General features: G+C 42.6%; 1 protein-coding gene across 1 annotated transcript in view; it reads right to left on the bottom strand.

The window, feature by feature from the left end:
- RNF145 (ring finger protein 145) overlaps positions 1-19,415 on the bottom strand; it is an 81,678-nt gene that overhangs the window by 22,451 nt on the left and 39,812 nt on the right. Inside the window, exons 3-4 of the mRNA XM_026682139.2 lie at positions 17,370-17,478; positions 3,582-3,673 (exon numbers count right to left, since the gene is read on the bottom strand). Coding sequence (XP_026537924.1) covers positions 3,582-3,673; positions 17,370-17,478 — 201 coding nt within the window. The remainder of the gene's footprint in view (positions 1-3,581; positions 3,674-17,369; positions 17,479-19,415) is intronic.

The raw sequence follows: 19,415 nt of genomic DNA, 5'->3' as shown, positions 1-19,415 counted from the left end.
ACACTGAAGCCTTGCCTTATCTGCCCCATAAATTCTCTTTCAGGCATACTTATAATTGATTTGAATTTGGGTTTTCCCCGAAATCCAATCATAACTAGGACTAGCTGTAACCTTAACCACTATATCACAGTGACTATCTTGTTCAAGCTTGAGCAAAGCTTTCAGTATTCTGAGACAAACTGTATGCAGATACATAATTTGTGTATCTTTGCTATGAAGTGTTTGTTTTTATAAATGGAGAAAGAACATGTAGCACTTTGAGTACTATTCCAGAATTATAAACTGGTACAATAGCGAGAACCACAAAGTTTCAGCAAACATGTTTCTATAATGTGGCTGCAATTGTTTTGGAAATGATTTAGAGAAATAACTCTATTATGAGCACAGTATCTTTCTATTAAGCACGAACAAAGCTGCAGTTCCTTTGAGGCATTGAATCGCTAAAGCCAACTATGCTTAAAGAACTGTATCTGAGTCTGAAAAAGAGGGCTGCTTTAGTAGAAAACAGAGAATACTATATAGAAAACAGAGAATACTATACTCATGCGTAAGTCACGCCCAAAGTACTTATTTCAAAATATTTCTGAACCCTGTACAATCCCATTAAATATTCAAACAGTTGGAAATTAAAAGCTCATTAAAAGTAGCTGCATAAACATCTGTCATCTTATTAAAATATTATATTGGTTGCTGAGTTAGACATCAGCTTCTATATTGGCTACCTCCATGCTGACAAGTCTCTCAGTTAGTTTACTAATCTTATTCAATGTATCTCTCTGGATTTTGAATAACTTCCAAGTGCCCAACCCCCATTTTGCTGTGAGATAAGTAATAATTAAAATGCATTTTTAAATTCTCTGTTCTTCTCCCATCTTAATTATACAAGTTATGATTAATTTAGCAATCATGAGGTATGCTCAAGCTCATAGTGCTAAAATGGTTAAAAATCAATGGGGTTTAAAGAATGAATATAGCTTAACAAATCAGGATGGGAATGAACAGTGTGATTGTGCCTGGACATTAAGCATATACTTTTGTGTTGTAACTTCTTCCCTTCTGGTCTCCTATTAGAAGCCTGATAGATTCCATCATTTTGGGATTTCTCCTATTTCCTTTTCAAAATTTATTACTTTACGTACAAAATTTCTTGGGGATCCCAAGAAATGTAATAAAAATGTAATAACTAAATGTAATAACTATAGATTGCATCTTCTGAGTATTACTGATGTTTTACAACAAATGTAACGCTGTATTCCCTAAATCAGGACTGTCAAACTTGCGGCCTGCAGGTTGGATGCCTCACCCGCTGGCCATGCACATGCCCAGTTTAGTGAAGGAGGGGGGAAAGTCGTGATATGTCATGTGATGATGCGGTGATGATGCGAGTTTTACACTCCTGCCCTAAATGGACTTTTGTAGCAGGATCAGGATCTTTAACAAATCTTCCATAATATCCACACAGCTACGGTTCCCACTGTTCTTAAATTGGGAGGGGAAGTTGCACATCATATTGTGCTGTGATCTGGTTCCTACTTTCCTCTTGACTTCCCCATCTCTTTCTTTTTCTATAGTGTTTCTTCCAAACAGAGGGGCTCTGTTTGGTTATCTATAGAATATACCCTGGGAATTAGTTCCTAAACTAGCAGAGGGACTAAAAGAATAATCACACTTAAAAAAAACCATGTACATGTTTTCATCAAAATTAAATATGGGAATACTCCCAAAAGAATTAACAACTGTAAAATATGGACTGGCAGGATATATGAAAGACAGAAGAGTCATTAATATTTTAAAGTTGCAATAAACTTATGTTTCTTCCTCTCTTTGAACAAATAAATCATGCTTATAATGAATGGCAGAAAATTAGCCCAAAAGGGGAGACAGAAAAGTTGTCCATAGAGCAAACTTCTTCCAAAGCCATTATCCATTCATCAACACAAAATGAATGAAAAACCAAGACTAGGTCACACATCACAGTTTCAGTAAATAAGCTGTTCAGATTTCATTATTAAACGGCAAACTGATTTCCTGTCAGACCAGCTGTAATCTTTCTATGGGTGACAAATCATTTGAGCTGCAGGGCTGGAATGTTCTTTACTTCAAAAGAATCTATCAATCTTTTCCTGTAAATCTAAAAAAAAAAAAAAGCCAGCCAAAATCGCAACGTCATCATGAAAACCAAAAGCCCATCCTCCTCCAAGCTTGAATATGGTATCAAGTTCAATTCTGTAAATTGGTTGACTCATGTTTTTTGTTGATAGTTGGGAAGCTCTGCTTCCATCCTCAATGTTGATCAAAGAGGACTGGACAGCTGTTGTGAGAACAGTTGTTTTGATATTGGGATTCCACAGTCTGGACATCTGGTATCCCAGAAAGAAGTAATCTGAGAGCTCTGTGAAAGAATCCCTCATGATAGCTTGCAGTGCAGTTACAAAGCTGTGTCTTGATCAAATAGAATAAACACCATTTGATGCAATGTAAACTGGATCATAGGCTTCCCAAAGTCTTTTCACATATATGAGGTTTAGGTTTAAAGAAGCTGTAACTCATAAATGTTGAATTTGAATTGAAGAACTGTGGCTTCTTTAAAAAAACAAAAACGAGTCAAAGCTTGAATTGATCTTATGTACTGAACTATCCACTCTGCAGAATTCTTACATGTGGTTGCAAAAGAAGAAAAATTGGACAACTGTAGATTTCTGCAGCTACTTTTTGCACAATGGGAAATCATAGTTTCCCAATATGTTTTAAATGGATCTCGGTGCCAACACAGCAGAACGCTATTCTGAATTATACAGGTAGTCCTCAACTTACAACAGTTCAATTAGTGGCCATTCAAAGTTACAACAGCATTGAAAATAGTGACTTATTACCATTTTTCACACTTATGACACTTGCAGCATCCTCAGGGTCACATGGTTTACATTCGGATGCTTGAAACTGACTCATATTTATGACAGTCGCAGTGTCCCGGAGTCATGTGATCCCCTTTTGCGACCTATCTGACCAGCAAACTCAATGGGGAAGCTAGATTCACTTAACAAAGGTTTTACTAATTTAAGACCTGCAGTGATTCACTTAACAAATGTGGCAAGAAAAGTAATCAAATGGGGCAAAACTCACTTAACAACATAAATGTTTGGCTCAATTGTGGTTGTAAATTGAGGACTGTACAATTGAGGACTGTACAATGATATATACACAAAAACTCACCTCAGAAGTTCTTTATTTCCTGATAAAAAATATAATGGCACCAGGATCATTTATTTCTACCCTCCTTTCCAGTTTAAGTCGAAAGAATTAAAAAGAGAAGTATATTATTGCTGAAGTGACACAATGCTAATTAAGACTTATTTTCATACTCCAGACTGGTGTATGAGAATAGAAATTGTTGCTATTAATATTGTTTTCTACTGTTTGTAAAAGATCATATTGAGGCACAGGGCATGCAGCAACTTGACATAAAATGTTACTGGATTACTCAGAGAATGTTATTGGTGGCATAAGATCTATTTTATTTATTGCAATGCTAAGCAAAATCTTGCTATTCTATAGAAGGTGATGATGTTTGATGTACTCACCGATTAAAGCTGTCACAAAACGATTCATGGAAAGAGGCTCTAAGTACATTGGCCCTTCATAACCGGATTCTAGCTCACTTCTTACATAATCCCTGAAAGAAAATGAGCTACATTAAAGAACTTTTAACATGAGGCGATATTTGAAAAATGGAGGTAGTTCAAGACCAGAATCATGCAAGATACAAAGTTATGGTATTTAACCATGATTTATTCAATATAACACAATCAACTTGTTAAATTATCAATCATAAGATATTAAACCAACATTGCAAAGCATAATCTGGTTTAGTGCAATGTGAAAGTCCAGACTAACATTTAAACGTTGTTTTTTTTTAAAGGTGTCTATTCCATACGGTTCTCATTGGTGACAAATCTTGATGATGTATATTAATTGATTTTAATAGACAACAAAAAAGATATATGAGAAATGTAGCTATCAATCTCTCCCTCACTATTATATGTTTCTCAAGGAAGCTCATGCTCTCATCTTCCCCTCCCTGGTAACTCAGCCTTGTTATTAAACAGATATGGCTGAATTATTCCAAGAATTCATTCATTAATTTGAATTTCATTCCTGAAGTTGCCAAACCTCCCTTAACAACATATTTGCTTTGTGAAACCTTCCTTTGTGTGCAAAGCAGTTGACAAAAGGCCAAAATTTTGGCATACTGCAAAATTTCTGCTAGATAGATGACCTTGCCTGTATTTGAGAGATAAAAGGATCAATAGAAAATGATAAGCATTCCAGCTTATTTGAGAGTCATCAATGGTCAAGGTTCATAGTAACTCTTATCTCTAAAATAGGCCTATAGTTCTGATCTTTAAAGATAATTCCTTAACTAGTTGCATCAGTTGCAATTTTTTTCTAAGTCTATATTGATTCATTTAATTTAGATAGATACAGACAAATGCTATATATACACCAGACCAGCCACATAACTGACCTCCTGCCCATCCCAAATTACACACCAACTTATTCCTTCTTTGCTTGCCCCAATCTTTCCTTCTGCTTCTTCCTTTATTAAAGCCACAATTTCTCTATAGTACTTTAAAAGGCATAAAAAGATACAGGTAGTTTTTGTTTAGGAACAGCAATTGCGGACCGGCAACTTAGTTGTAAAGCAAAGTGGTTGCTGAATGAAACCATGACTGTGCTTACAATTTTACTTCAGCTTTTCTTTCCTTCATGGGTCTGCAAAGGTCATAACTGCAAGGATTGCTCACAAATTTATTTCTTCATCAGTGTCCTAACTCGACAGTTGTTAAACAAGGCAGTTACCTCTTCCTCTAAACGCAACAAAACCTAAGCAGTTGTATACCTATCTCCTTAAACTAGATTATGTTTACTTGGATAATTGTACTTTCTTCACTTATCAGCTGATAAACATTGCTTTTTTTTTTTTTGGAAACATAATGAGATCTGTTCATTCCAAAACAATTCAATCTAAAACAATAAAACATAATACAGTACAGGTAGTTCTCAGTTAATAACCTCTTTGGCAACAGTTCAAAAGAGCAAGGGCACTGCACAAGTGGTACTTCTAACCGGTCCTTGAAGTTCCAGCCATCGTACCACCACCTTAGTCACAATTCAGGCACCTGGGTGGGTGACTGGATCACACCTACAAGAGTTGCAGAATCTCACAGTCATGTGATCACTATTTGCCACTTTCCCTGCTGGTTTCTCACAAGCCAGATCAATGGCAAAGCCAGCAGAGGAAAGGTCCCAAATTGCTTCACTGCTTTTATCTCCAGAGGAGCCCTGCAATGGAATACAGGTGGTCCTCAGCTTACAATAATTCATTTAGTTCAAAGTTACAATGGCACTGGAAAAAAGTGACTTATGACCGGTTTTTCATACTTATGACCATTGCAGCAACTCCCCCCCTTGGTCACATGAGCAACATTCGGACGCTTGGCAGCTGACTTGTATTTATGACGGTTGCAGTGTAGTGTCCCAGAGTCACGCGATCCCCTTTTGCAACCTTCGGACAAGCGATGTCAGTGGGGAAGGCAGATTTACTGTGTTGCTAAGTTAACAACTGCAGTGATTCATTTAACAACTGTGGCCAGAAAGATCGTAAAATGGGGCATAACTCGCTTAACAAATATCTCACTCAGCAACAGAAATCTGTGGGCTCCATTGTGGGTCGTAAGTCGAGGAGTACCTGCGTGAGATCTCTGAGATCTTGTAGTCCACAGCCTTACATGCCGTCCCCCTTCCCTAGCTTTACATGCACTTGGGGGCCCCAGCAGCAACCCCCCCTCTTGTTCCATAGTATTCATCTGTCCTCCAGCCTGCTTGCAAGCTATCCTGGATTTGCAACTCCCAGCCACCTTACCTCATTGACTTGGCTTGTGGGAAACCTGCAGGAGGTTGCAAGTCACAGTCATGTGTGTTCCTCGCTTTACAATCTGCAATTTTCACTTAATGGCAACAGGGACTGTCAGGATCACCATCAATAAGCAATGCAGCCACGTGACATCACACTATGCGATTAGTAACTGCTTAGTAACAGAAATTCTACTCCAATTATTGTCGTCTCCTCTACCAATAATCACAACTGAGCCCAAAGTGTCCACTAAGCAACATAATTTTTAAGTGAGTTGTGCCCCATTTTATTAGCTTTCTGTTAAGTGAATCACTGCAGGTGTTAAGTTACGAACATAGTTGTTAACTAGATCTGGTTTCCCTATTGACTTTGCTTGTCAGAAGGTTGCAAAAGGTGATCACATGGCTCCAAGACAGTGTCATAAATTGTCTTAATGTCATAAATACATACCAGTAGTCATGCATCCAAATTTAGAACAAATGCCCATGCAGATGTTGCAATGGTTGTAAGTGTGAAAAACGGCCACCAGCCCCATGGCACTGTAATTTTGAACGGTCACTAAAATGAATGATTGTAAGTTGAATACTACCTGTATTTGCAAAACATAGATGACTTACAGTCTTTATTACAAGGGTTGCAAAATCTGTCCACTCAGTTTCACTTCTCCAATTAAAATTATTGTAAGAATAAATAAGTTTTTCCAAAGATAAATTCCAGAAACCATAAAGCATTCTGTAAAATAATTGCTCAAATTATGGATTCTGAGACTCTTTTCTTAATGGGTATGTTTAAGAGAGCTGTTTTACTATATAAACTGATGGTTGTGTTTTATCTATTTTTATAACTGGAAGAACAGCATGGTTATTCCTAGAAGAAGCAAGATATATTGAAAGGTGCAGCAGATATAAGTCAAAGAAGAAGAAAAAAGAACTTGATATAATTGTACCTTATCTTCCCCTAAAGTATAACAGATGTAGTAGACTATATTGACATTGCAAATTAGCTGGCAACAGAAAATAAAAATGCAATCATGACCAAAAAAGGAGAAAAAAACATCTTCTAGTTCTCACAGCTAGACAGTAGATAACTAACGCTCAAAATTTCCCCTCTCCCGCCAATCAGTTACACATAATTCAAGGGCCTTTTTGCTGATGAAGCGACTTCACCTTTTCCATGCCACTTCCCCTTCTTCCCCTTCTATTAGCTCCAGAAAGTTGGATTAGGCTGGCAAGGAAAGTGCTGTATACATTTCCCCCATTACTTCCGTAAATCCTTCTCCTGTTTTATTATTACAGTTTTCTGTAAACTCTTTTTCCTTAAGCAAAAAATAAAGAAAAAAAAAATGAACAGTGTCATTCCGCTCTCATTCCTAGTGAAAGAAAGTGAAGTTCATCACCCTGGCATGAAAGGATTATAACTGCTAATGCAAGCAAGTGAGAGCATAGTCATTCATAAAGCTGAAGTGAGAGAGTAGTCCTTTATCTGTCCTTAAGCCGAGAGACACAACAGCAAGTTACACTTTGTAAACGAGGGCATGCATTGCTGCTGCTGGGCTTTATGGAATGGCCAATAAAACTGAAGGGGAAAAAATAAAAACATTGTGCAAGAAAATGTTTTTCCCAATTGCTCTTTACATACAATTTATTCTCCGTGTCATTTTTTTTTTTTTTAAAAAGACACATTCTAGAAATAGAAATAGCACTAAGACTTATAAACCTGCTTCAGAGTGCTTTACAGCCCTCTCTAAGCATTTTATAGTCAGTATATTGCCCCAACAATTAGGGTTCTCATTTTACCAACCTTGGAAGGATGGAAAGCTGAGTTAACCTTGAACCGGTGAGAAGTGAATTGCTGGTAGTTGGCAGAATTAGCCTGCAATACTGCAGTCTAACCACGGCGCAGCTCATGCATAGGTGTTCTTATGATTTGTTTTAAAGTGGCTATTCTATCACTTTCTTCATTAAAAAGAAGTATTTTCCCCCTGTGGCTACGGTATGAAAGACAGCTGATGATATTCTGCCATTGCCTAGAACTGCTTTTACGAAGACTCAGAAAACTTTACTTAAACTGTAATCTATGCTAACCTTCTGTAACAGAATCTTTTGCGTAGCTGATCAAAAATACAGCAGACAGCCATTAAATTACCAGTTACAATGGTGCTTACTTTTAAAGGCCATGTGATGTGTAACTTCAGACACTATCTCCCAGATACCATGGCAATCTTTACAGATCTTCAGCTGAAAGCTTCTGCCTCCTTAAATTAAGGAAGAGGACCCCTCCAAGGCCACTGTCTTATATCCACCACAGGGTTTCCCAGCCTAAGCAAAGCTTTCATCCCTTTCCAAATGATCATTGACAGATCTTCAATGTATGGAGGACTACAGCCCCCCATTGTCCACAACCAGATTAGTAAGTGCTTTGATGGAATACGTAATCTTACTATTTTATCTGTCTCGTTTATAATACTACTTTATTTGTTGTAACCAACACTTTATCTGCTATGGTGTAACAACCAACCAGGGAGTAACAATACTGAAGAATCTGGATACTTAATTATGCTTGGGGTTATTTCTTGCTCAGAATAAAGCAATGAGTGCATACACAAGCCACTATAAAAACCAAAGAGTAATTTTAGAAGCATTTAAAGCTTCATCTATGTATCTTTTTGTTAATTGGGGGGGGAGGGGGATCTCTGACAGTTAACAAAGATACATTGTATTCACTGTGGTCAAAAATCATCTATAGCTCCAAAGTGGAATGCTCAGAATGTTTTAAAAAAATAATTCATTTTCAAATAACAATTTCAACACTAATACGCATGAATTTTCAGTAGAGCAGAAGCTAAGCTATAAATTAAAAATTAGCCAAGAAACAGACTTAATTGGTCTTCTGTTAAGAAACACTTGGACAAAGATGTTAACAATACACCTAATGTATGCACCTGTTTCACCAGCATAATCCAGTTATGTATCCGATATGCTACTGACTAACGTCAGGATTGGAATATGCCACTTTGTATAAAAACAAAAACAACAAAGTGATTTAGATAAAGATAAGCACATCCAGATAAAGATAAAAGCATATCCGGAAATAAATCTCAAAATCATTGGGCATGCCTTTTATTTGTACCTAAGGATGAATAATCTTCTAAGCAGAATGGGCGTTGGTTCTTACCTGACACGCCCCTTCTCGGCGAGCTACGAGGAGCATCCAGAGTGGGAGGTGCTTCAGACTCCTCTCTCACAGGCTGAGCTTGAATTGAGGAACGCTCCTCCTCCTCCACGTGACTCCACGTAGCGTTCCCCAGTTTTGCGAGGACGAGAAGAAAAAGCCGTGTTCTCATCCTAACCAACTAATGGATCATTGGCCGAAACAAGATTCCCCACCAGACGGAGAAATTAGGGTGGGGCTGGATGCTCCTCGCAGCTCGCCGAGAAGGGGCGTGTCAGGTAAGAACCAACGCCCATTCTCCATAGAGCTGCTCGGAGCATCCAGAGTGGGACATACCAAAGCTTGGCAGTCCTACGGGAGGGACTCCGTCTGGGTCGGAAGCCCCTCTGGGTCATTGAGGACCCTCTGTAGGACTCATCTGCCAAACGAGGCCTCCGCTGAGGCAAATATGTCGATCTTGTAATGCCTAATGAAGGGAGACGGGGAAGCCCAGGTGGCGGCCCGGCATATATCAGTGATTGGAGCCTGGGTGGCCCAAGCTGCCGAAGTAGCCACGCTCCTGGTGGAATGTGCTGTTATTCCACTGGGTACTGGCAGAGCTTGTGACAGGTAAGATCTAGAGATAGTTGCTCTGATCCAGCGACCAATGGTTGAAGGGGATACTTTGTGACCCGATGTCTTGGGCTTAAAGGAGAGGAATGGGGATTCAGACCTCCTAAAGGTTTGAGTGCGCTTGATGTAGATGCGCAGGGCCTGTCTCACGTCCAGGGTGTGCCAAAGTATTTCCCTGTCCCGCGAGGGTCTGGGGCAAAAGTTTGGGAGAATTAGTTCCTGTGCCCTGTGGAAGGCTGAGTTGACCTTGGGCAGGAAGGTAGGGTCGGGCCGAAGAACCACCCGGTCGGCGTGAAAAACGCAGAGGTCCTTTCTAACTGATAGGGCTGCGATTTCTGATATCCGCCGGGCCGATGTAATGGCCACCAGGAACACAACTTTGAATGTTAAAAACTGGAGGGAGGACTCCCTCAGAGGTTCAAAGGGGTGCTTAATGAGAGAAGTAAAAACCTTATTGAGGTCCCAGGTAGGGTACCGGTGAACAGTTGGGGGGCATAAGTTAGTGGCTCCTCTGAGGAATGCCCTAATGCGAGGGTGGTGGGAAAGGGAGCCAAAATTGTCGCAAGAGATAACAGTTGTCAGGGCTGCGACCTGTCGCCTCAGGGTGTTAGGGGAAAGTCCTTTATGCAGTCCCTCTTGGAGGAATTCCAAAATTTGTGCAATAGAGGGGGAGAGTGGGTTGACTTGGGATTTATGACACCACTTGCAGAAGCTATTCCAAGTGGCATCGTAGATCCGGGTGGTTGAGGGCCGCCTAGCGGATAAAATGGTGTCAATAACTTGACTAGAGAAATTCTCTTTCCTTAGGCGCTTCCGCTCAACCTCCAGACGGCTAACTGGAGCCATTGGGGATCCGGATGCAGAAGGGGCCCCTGGGAGAGGGAGATCCTGTCCGGGGGAATCCTCCAGGGGGGCGCTACTGATGGATTGCGGAGGTTCGCAAACCACAGGCGCCTGGGCCAGTAGGGGGCCACCAGAAGCAGTTCCGCCTTCTCGTGGATTAGTTTCTGGATCACTCTGGGAACTAGGGCTAGTGGAGGGAATGCGTATAGGAGCCCTGGAGGCCAGGGGCAACGTAGCGCGTTGTGGCTCTCTGACCCGTGGGAAGGGTACCTCGAGAAGAATCTTGGAAGTTGTGCGTTGAGCGGGGATGCGAAAAGGTCCACTACCGGTTGGCCGAAGATTCTGGACGCCTCCCTGAACAGTGACGGGTGGAGGCGCCATTCTGACTGGTCCACCGTGGCCCTGCTCAACCAGTCTGCCTGGATGTTGGAAACTCCTGAGATATGCTCTGCTTTGAGCGAGAGGAGATTGGATTCTGCCCAACAACAGAGGCGCTCGGCCTCTCTCATCAACCGAATGGACTGTGTGCCCCCTTGTCTGTTGATGTGTGCTTTGGTTGTGACGTTGTCCGTGAGAATGAGGACATGACGTCCACGTACCTGAGGGAGGAAACTGCGCAGGGCCAGGTGGATGGCGTGAAGTTCCAGCCAATTTATGCTGCATCTTTGTTCTGTCTTCAACCATCTGCCCTGTGCCGTGAGCGAGTTGACATGAGCGCCCCATCCGGATAGGCTGGCGTCTGTGGTGAGGGTGAGCCTCTGGGGCTCCTTGAAGTAATGACCTTTGTTGATGGCGGGGTTGGTCCACCAGAGGAGGGACGTGAGGACCTTTGGAGGTACCCTGACCCTGGATTTCGAATTGCTTCTGCCAGATCTTTGAAATGGAAGCAGGAACCACTGTAGGGATCTGGTGTGTAAACGGGCCCAGGGAACAATGGAGATACATGAGACCATCTTACCTAGTAACTTAGACAAGTCTAATAGAGTTGACTGATCTGTTTTACAGATTTCTGGATACTGAGGAACCTTTCCGAGGATAGAAAGACCTTTTCTTTGACCGAATCGATTACAGACCCTAAATGGGTAATTCGGGTAGATGGTGACAGTTGACTCTTTTGCCAGTTTATAAGGAACCCGTGGGCTTGGAGGGCAGAGAGAGTAGCCCTGGTGTCCCTCTCTGCCTGGTGTCTGGAGGGAGATAGGATGAGGATATCATCCAGGTAACAGTGGAGGCGTACGGGAAGGTTCCTAAGGTGAGCCGCTAGCGCCGCGAGGACCTTGGTAAAGGCCCTTGGGGCCAATGCCAACCCAAAGGGGAGGGCCACATATTGGAAGTGGTGGTTGTTGTAACAAAACCTTAGGAATTTGTGGTGGGAGGGCCGGATTGGGATGTGTAAGTATGCTTCTGAAAGGTCAATGGAGGAGAGCCAGTCCCCTTGCCTGGTACCCAGGAGAATAGACTGCAAGGTGTGCATCTTAAACTTGCGATGGACCAAGTGACGATTAAGTCGTTTTAGGTCTAAGATTGCTCTCCATCCACCGGAATGCTTGGGAACCACGAAGAGGTGGGAAACCCCGCCCTCGTTGAGTGGTTGGGACGGGTTGGATGGCCTGTATGTCGAGGAGTTGTTGAATAGCAGAATCCATCAAATTGCATTTGGTGGGGTCCTTCGAAGGGGGGGATACCATGAAAAAGTCGGAGGGGGCGGACTGGAACTCAAGGGCGAGACCGAACCTGATGGTGTCTCTAACCCAGGCATCGGAGGTAGAGGAATACCATTGGTCGGCGAAATGTCTGAGACGTCCGCCAATGGGGGGCGAGAAACGGGATCTATCTGGGGCGTCGGAAGGGTCTTCCCCCTGATCCCCTAAAGGGTCTTTTGTAGCTGCCGCCCCTTCTACTCCTGTTGCCCGAGTCGGCTCAATCCTGGGGTTGGGATGGTAGAAAAGAGGGGGGTCTCGGGTATCTGGGCGGGAAGGGAGGCTGGTAGAAGGGTCGGAAGGATCCTCTCCAAAAGGGCTGAGGGACTCTTGGCTCTGATCTCCGAAAAAGAGAGGGGAGAAATTTTTTCTTGCTTCGGCCCTCGACTAGCAGGGGTTCTAGAGCTGGGCCGAATAATTTGTCTCCCTTAATGGGAGCGGTGGCCAATTTGACTTTGTTTTTAATGTCCGCCTGCCAGTGTTTGAACCAGAGCAGGCAGCGGGCTGTGACGTGTGAAGTTATGGCTCTAATGGAAAACTTAACCGATTGGTAGGTGGCGTCGGCCGAGAATTCTACTGCAGCCACCAGCTTAGCTATGTCCTGGTGCGCTCTTACGTTAGAGGTGGGGATGTGCTGTTTTAATTGACGAAGCCACCGGATTGAAGACCTGGTTAAAAAGGAAGCGGCCGTGGCCGATCTAATGGCCCAAGCGTCAGATTGGTGAGCCCGGCGCAAGGCCAGTTCAGCCCGCTTGTCTTCGGGTTTTAGAGCCTCCAGAGCATCACTTGGGGTGGAGGAGGATGCTAAGCCAACAATGGGCTCATCAACCTCGGGGGTATTCAGAAGGCTAGAAAAGTCTGAATCGAGGTTGAAAAATCTCTTATCCTGGCTGGATGGGGCGGGAGGGGCCCTTGTGGAAGCCAGCTGATTTGCTACCAGGTCGGAAAAAATGGGCGGAGCCAGAATGACTTCAGCCTCCACAGCGGGCTGCTTAAAAATGGAACCCTCTGGGTCTTCCGATGAGGAGGGGGGGCAGAGGGAGACTGAGTGTATAGGCCAGAAATGTTTTTTGCCTTGAAAAGAAGGGATTTGTACAGGTGTGGCTTAAACAGACCCACAAATGCGGGTTGGTCGGGAGTGAGACCCTCATCCTCGGACATCTCCCCCTCCATTGGCTCCGCCTCCGATATGGGTTCACTGTAGTGGGATGACCCCAATTCAAATTCTTCCTCCTCCCTGAAATGATCAAAGCCCCCTTCCTCCTCCTCCTGCTCCCTTTCTGGAAGAGGGCTGTCCCTCTGTGAGAGTACCTGACTGAGAGGAGGATCCGATCTTGGAAGGGATCTGGCGGACAGAGACTCATGTTCGGGGGCTCTCGGGAAGAAGCCTGGACATTTGTTGGAGACCCTCCGCAATTCCCTGGCAGATAGCCAGTTCCATCCATGCTCTCATTTTTTCTGGAACCTCGACTGTGGAAGGTTCCTCTTGGCACAGACCAGCGGCCGTAGGAGTAAAGGTGGCTTCGGGTGTCCGTCTGGTCATTGTTGCAGGGGCCTGATGACCCTGGGGAGAGCTGCGCCTGGATAGGGAAGAATGGTCTGGAGGAGGGGGGGGTTGAGTAGAGGTGGAAGGAGTGGAAGGTGGGAGGGCTGGAGGCACCGAACGTGACTCCCTGGATCGCCTATCGAATTCCTTCTCCAACGCCTTATGGCACCTTAGGGCATCCCTCTGGGAGGCCTTGGAAGTTTCCTTAGCTTGCCTGCGCAAATGGTGGGATTTCGATTTGGCCTTCAGAGAAGGGCATTTAGAAGAATTGTCATCTGCCATTTTAAGAAGTAATGAGCGTATACAGGAATACTAGAGGCGGTTGGCTCGCCTAGGGTTCGACCTGCGACAAAGGCCGGGTGTCCTTTCAACTGGTCCGCGCACCCCTTTTGGAATTTTAATATGTACTAAGATAGCAATTATATGGAAATATATCTTGTTATTAGTAATAAAGTATATATATATATTTTATAATAAAACTATATAAGTTTGAACTGGTATAACTTAGGATCTTGGCCCAAAGGAAAGGGGCAACAGTTTGGCAGGTGGATAGCAAGAATTAGGAGGAAAAGCTGATTAATGATTAGTGATTAACGATTGATTATCCAATTAGCCGAATGAACGCCTGAGGCCAGAAGGGATAAGGCCTCCAGCAGCTGTCCTCCAGGCGAAAACTGGAGGGGGGGGTGCTGCTGTACTTCGCCCCAAGTGAGGCTATGGGAAGGGCCAACAATAAAATAGACCAGAAGTCAGGTATTTACAGCAATTTGATTAAAAGAAACAGTGCTCTTGACCTGCTGATGGGGCCTGTTGTGAGCTAGATCGACCGCAGCAGGAACAGCGAGAAGACAAAATGGCGCCTGACCATGAGGCGGTGCCCAAAATGGTGGCCGCGAGATGAGCAAAGTGCCAGGGCCTCTCGGGGCGGAATTATGCTCCTCCGGCGAGCTCAGTGTGCCGAGAGGGGCCACGCAGGAGAGAAAAAGATTGTGGAGCGAAAAGATTGAGCTGCTAACGAAGGCAGCGTGGAAAGCGGCAGGGAGAAAATTAGATCAAGGATGGGGGGGTTAGCGCAAAAGCGCTGCAAGCCCGTCTGCTTTTTTCCCCTTAGGGGCGAGAGAAACCGCTCCCCTGGATTACCACCAATTGCGCAGGGGCTAAAAGAAAGAGAAATCAAACCTTATCGCAGTGAATAAAAGGAAATCCTGAATCGGCCAAGGAGCTTGCTCTAAAAACAGCCTGTCTCTCACGAGGCTGAGCAAAACTGGGGAATGCTACGTGGAGTCACGTGGAGGAGGAGGAGCGTTCCTCAATTCAAGCTCAGCCTGTGAGAGAGGAGTCTGAAGCACCGCCCACTCTGGATGCTCCGAGCAGCTCTATGGAGAAGGAAGATGTCACTGCCAAGACCAATCCACCACTTGAGACTTTGTTGAAGGTCATCTTGGAGAGAATCTACCTGTGTGGTTACTCAGAGTCAACACCAAGTTGATGGCACTCCAATCAAATAAAGGATGCATGGCTAGCAGAGTATTGTGCTACCAGACCCTCATTCTTCATTTCCCAGAGACTATATGAAAATGATGGCACTCAATTGAACCACTTTACTGCAGAATCAGGAGTCTAGGAGCATCTCTTCATACCAAAGCTGACTTCTATCAGTTCACTTCAAACACTTCCGTTCACTGATCCCTTAATCAAATTTCAGATTATTCATCAACCATCAAATGTTTATCATATGAAAATAATTTAATAAATACTAATAGTATTATAAATAACAACAAAGTCTTATTAAACCTTGGGGGCTGATACTGGGCTAGACTGATGTTGAACACAGATAGATAGATAGATAGATAGATAGATAGATAGATAGATAGATAGATAGATAGATAGATAGATAGATAGATATGTGTATGTATGTGTATGTATGTACACACACACACACACACACACTATAATATATACAATTCCATCCATCATCCTGTATGCTTATCTGAAAACAAGATCTCTAAGCACCTGACATTGGACTATTGCAATGTACTGTACCCTGGGCTGCCCTTGATAACTATTCAGAAGCTGCTGTGGCTTGGCAGCAATGGATGTGCCTTGGCAGGCTTGTGTGTCACTATTCCTCTATTAGTTGTACTGGGATTTCCAGTTGCAATTCAAGGTGCTGGTTACTAGATATATAGCCCTTCCTGGGATAGAGCTAGTTTTTGCAAAATGAACACCTCTCTCTTAGAATTTCTGCCCATTCAGTAAGATCAGACAGAGTTGATGTGCTGTGTGTCTTGTACGATGGTGTAGGGCCACTGCAGAGCATGTCTGGGCAGGTGCAAGTGCTACAGAGTATGACCCAGAACAGTTATTTTCTTTGATTCTTTAGTCTCCACTATCTAATACTAAACTTTTTAACAGCAGACTTTGCAATCTCTAAAATAATCATCCATATGACTGACTTCTAAAGTAATACATATCAACAATTACTGGCACAAAAATTCTATCTTCCCAGCCCTCAATCTCATATTTTGTAGGCACTCTGAACCACATCGTTAGAGAAAACTGGAGATCAGGCTGGTATTTAAACTTATTGCAATTTCCTGTGAATTTGGACCTGAACTATGACTCTATGGGACTTTGGGGTGGGTTTGGAATGAAGGATTGGCAATTTTGATCTGGATGGCGGGCATTAATATGCTAACTGTGATGACGAGCTCATTGGGTACCTCAAATGTCACAATGTGCCAGGTTACCACTAATATCTTCTTTAAGTGTCCATGGAGATTCTCAATCATCCAGGTCATGGTTATCTCAAAGAGTGCTTTTCAAAAGACAACTGGACTTTATTGGGTTTTTTTCCCCTTGAAAATGCTTTGCATCTCATCCAAGAACTGAACGGAAGAAGATTATTGAATGAGAAACAAAAAGTTTTCGAGGAAAAACCCCAAGAAAGCCCAGTTGCCTTTTAAAAAATGCCTTTGGGTCTTCTGTCAGTGATTGCTGGGGACTGCCCAAGTGAGAGATGAAACAGGAGATAGGTGTGCCCTGTCTCTGTTGAGAGACAGTCTGGGGATAAACCCAACCAACCAGACATTAAGAGCAAGAGAATGTAATATTGCAATATAGGAAAGGTACTTAAATTAGTAAGTATGCATAATTATACAGTTGAATGTAAGGGACTCAGGATGCAAAGCTGTTATTCTGGGATCAGGTCTGGATTACCTAGGCTGGTTGAGGTACAAGGAGGTTCCTTTTTTAGTTGCAAAGGGAGGGAAGGAAAGACTGGTCAATTCTGCCATGAAGACAGTGGGGCAGTCATAGCACTGTTAAGGCGATATGGTGGGGGACTGTTGAAGTGGAAGGCAGAGCTCCAAACTGATTTCCAGCCTCAAGGCTACATCTTGGGAGCCAGGTGATAGACAGCTGGAGATCTCAGTCCCAAAGTATTAATAATTAATGTCAGACCTGTTTCAAATAAAATCACCTTCATTTATAATTTGTTAGTGGACGAGAAGGTATGCCCATACAAAGGAAATGTCAATGTAATTAAACAGGCAGGTAAAGAAATCAATTCTGTTATTCTTACCTGGAGATCTGATGCCCAGCATACAGCAGCAGTCCAGTTAGAAAATATAGATAAAGCTGAACCAGGTGTTGTCTGGGCAAGGTTAGGAGCACAACACTTAAGATATAACCTGAATAAGAAATTGAAATAATACAGGGTTAACTATAGAAATTCTTACCGAATGATTTTCAGTCACTTGTGTGAGGACATCATGATGTCTCCTATGGACCTCCATGCTTTCCCTGTCTCATTATTGATATTTAGCCTCCACACATGAAGACCCAAGCATTACCCAAGCTTTTGAATGAACAGAATAGTTTACTATTGCACATCATCCACCAAAGTAACCATCTTGCTGGGATTAAGCTTCAGCCTTTTTGTTCCTATCCAGTCCCCCACAACTTTCAGACACTAAATTAAGGCCTGAACTATATCTTCAATTAGACTCACACCTAGGATTGACGTCTCTCCTGTTGAAAAGTTTAATAAGGATTTTAAAAAGAACGCCAAATGACCTCACTTCTCCCATCTCCAGCAGTATTGATTGGAACTGCCTGTTCAGAAAGGAGTGGAACCACCCCCCTCTCAATATTTGCATGCAGTGCTATCCTTCCCAAATCTTGTAGTGGTCCAGTTGATTCCGAGAATGTGGGTCTCAAATGCTGCTCAGAAGTCCAGTGTATGGTAGTTTACTATTGTACATCATCCACCAAAGTAACCAATGAAGTTTCAGTCTCATGCCTATGTTTGAACCATGACTGAAAGAGGTCCAGATCATGCATTTTGCACTCAGACCCTGAAAATTTTGCAACCCATGTCCCACTGGTTTCTCTAAGACCTTCCCTAAAAAGAGAAGGTTGGCTATTGGGCAGAAGTCATCCAGTATGGTTGAACCCAGATATGGCTTCTTTAGAAGCCATCAAGCCATTGCCTCCTTCAAGACAGCTGAGACAAAGAGTGAGAGATTCTCCCAGGATCACAAGAAACAGTGAGTCTACTTGAGAGGTGATATCCATTGTTTGGGGTGGACATTCATAACTGCTCCTCTACCCTAACTTCTATCCTTATCACAAATGTGATAAAGTGAACTTTTATCCATTAAAAGCTTAGGCTACTCAGTTTAATGCTTAATTTCAATGTTAGTTTAAGATACCAACAGGTTCTACTTGAGGGATAACAGTTTTCCCCTGTGGTGCAATCTGTTAAAAAGTGGCAATCACAAGTCCATTGTTTCAGTGGGCACATTTTTCTTTTCAATAAAAGATGTTATCTACTTTGCTATGTTCTAGAAAAATGAGTACACCGGGACCGAAAATCAGAATAGGAAGTTTATTTCCAGCCCTAGTTCCTGTAATGATTGATAATGGGAAACAAAGCACAACATTATTTTCTCCTTTCCATGTCAATCACTAGGCCAGATATCAAAAGCCTTAAAACATGATCTTGTATCTTTCAACAAAGAGGTCTCGAACAGAGATAATTTTGCAAGAACTATCACAATCATATATATCTTTTCTTTCTGCAAATTGACTCTTCCAGTCACCTACGTACAATGGTGGGAGTAGCAGCAAGTAGTGACTGCCTGGAATGGATCATAAATAAGTACCTTTCCTTTCACCAAAAATTCATTGTAAAAATCAAGATTTGAAACATTCCAATAGTAAAGCTTAGCAGTCACTTCAGATAGTAAACAAAGTTCCTGAATGGATGCCAGCAAATAGCAATGCCAATAATATTATACTAGTGCATATACAACATGAGCCACAATCAGGATCAGAGTTTCAAGTCTGCAGTTTAAAAACCCAATGTTCAGATTTAAATCTGTGCATGGTCAACAAAAACCAGAATAAAGACAGGCCAACTGCCTGTATTTAGGCCAGATATTCTTCTGATTCAGTTAAAGGGTGGAGAACTGTATCGGATCTATTCACAAGAAAAAAGGAAAGCCCATTCATTTTTAAAAGTATCATTAAACTTTGACAAAGTGGAATAATATTGATTACACTATTCGGTAGCTGAGACATAAAAAGAAACCGTAAATCTGGTGTTGCGCAGTCTTTCCAATAT

The sequence above is a fragment of the Notechis scutatus genome, chromosome 2, assembly GCF_049901735.1.
Source record: "Notechis scutatus isolate UNSWTSFEM ecotype Mainland chromosome 2, rNotScu1.2, whole genome shotgun sequence".
Classification (NCBI taxonomy): Eukaryota; Metazoa; Chordata; class Lepidosauria; order Squamata; family Elapidae; genus Notechis; species Notechis scutatus.
Note: the sequence above shows the minus strand (reverse complement) of the source record. Positions and strands in the feature narration are given on the sequence as shown.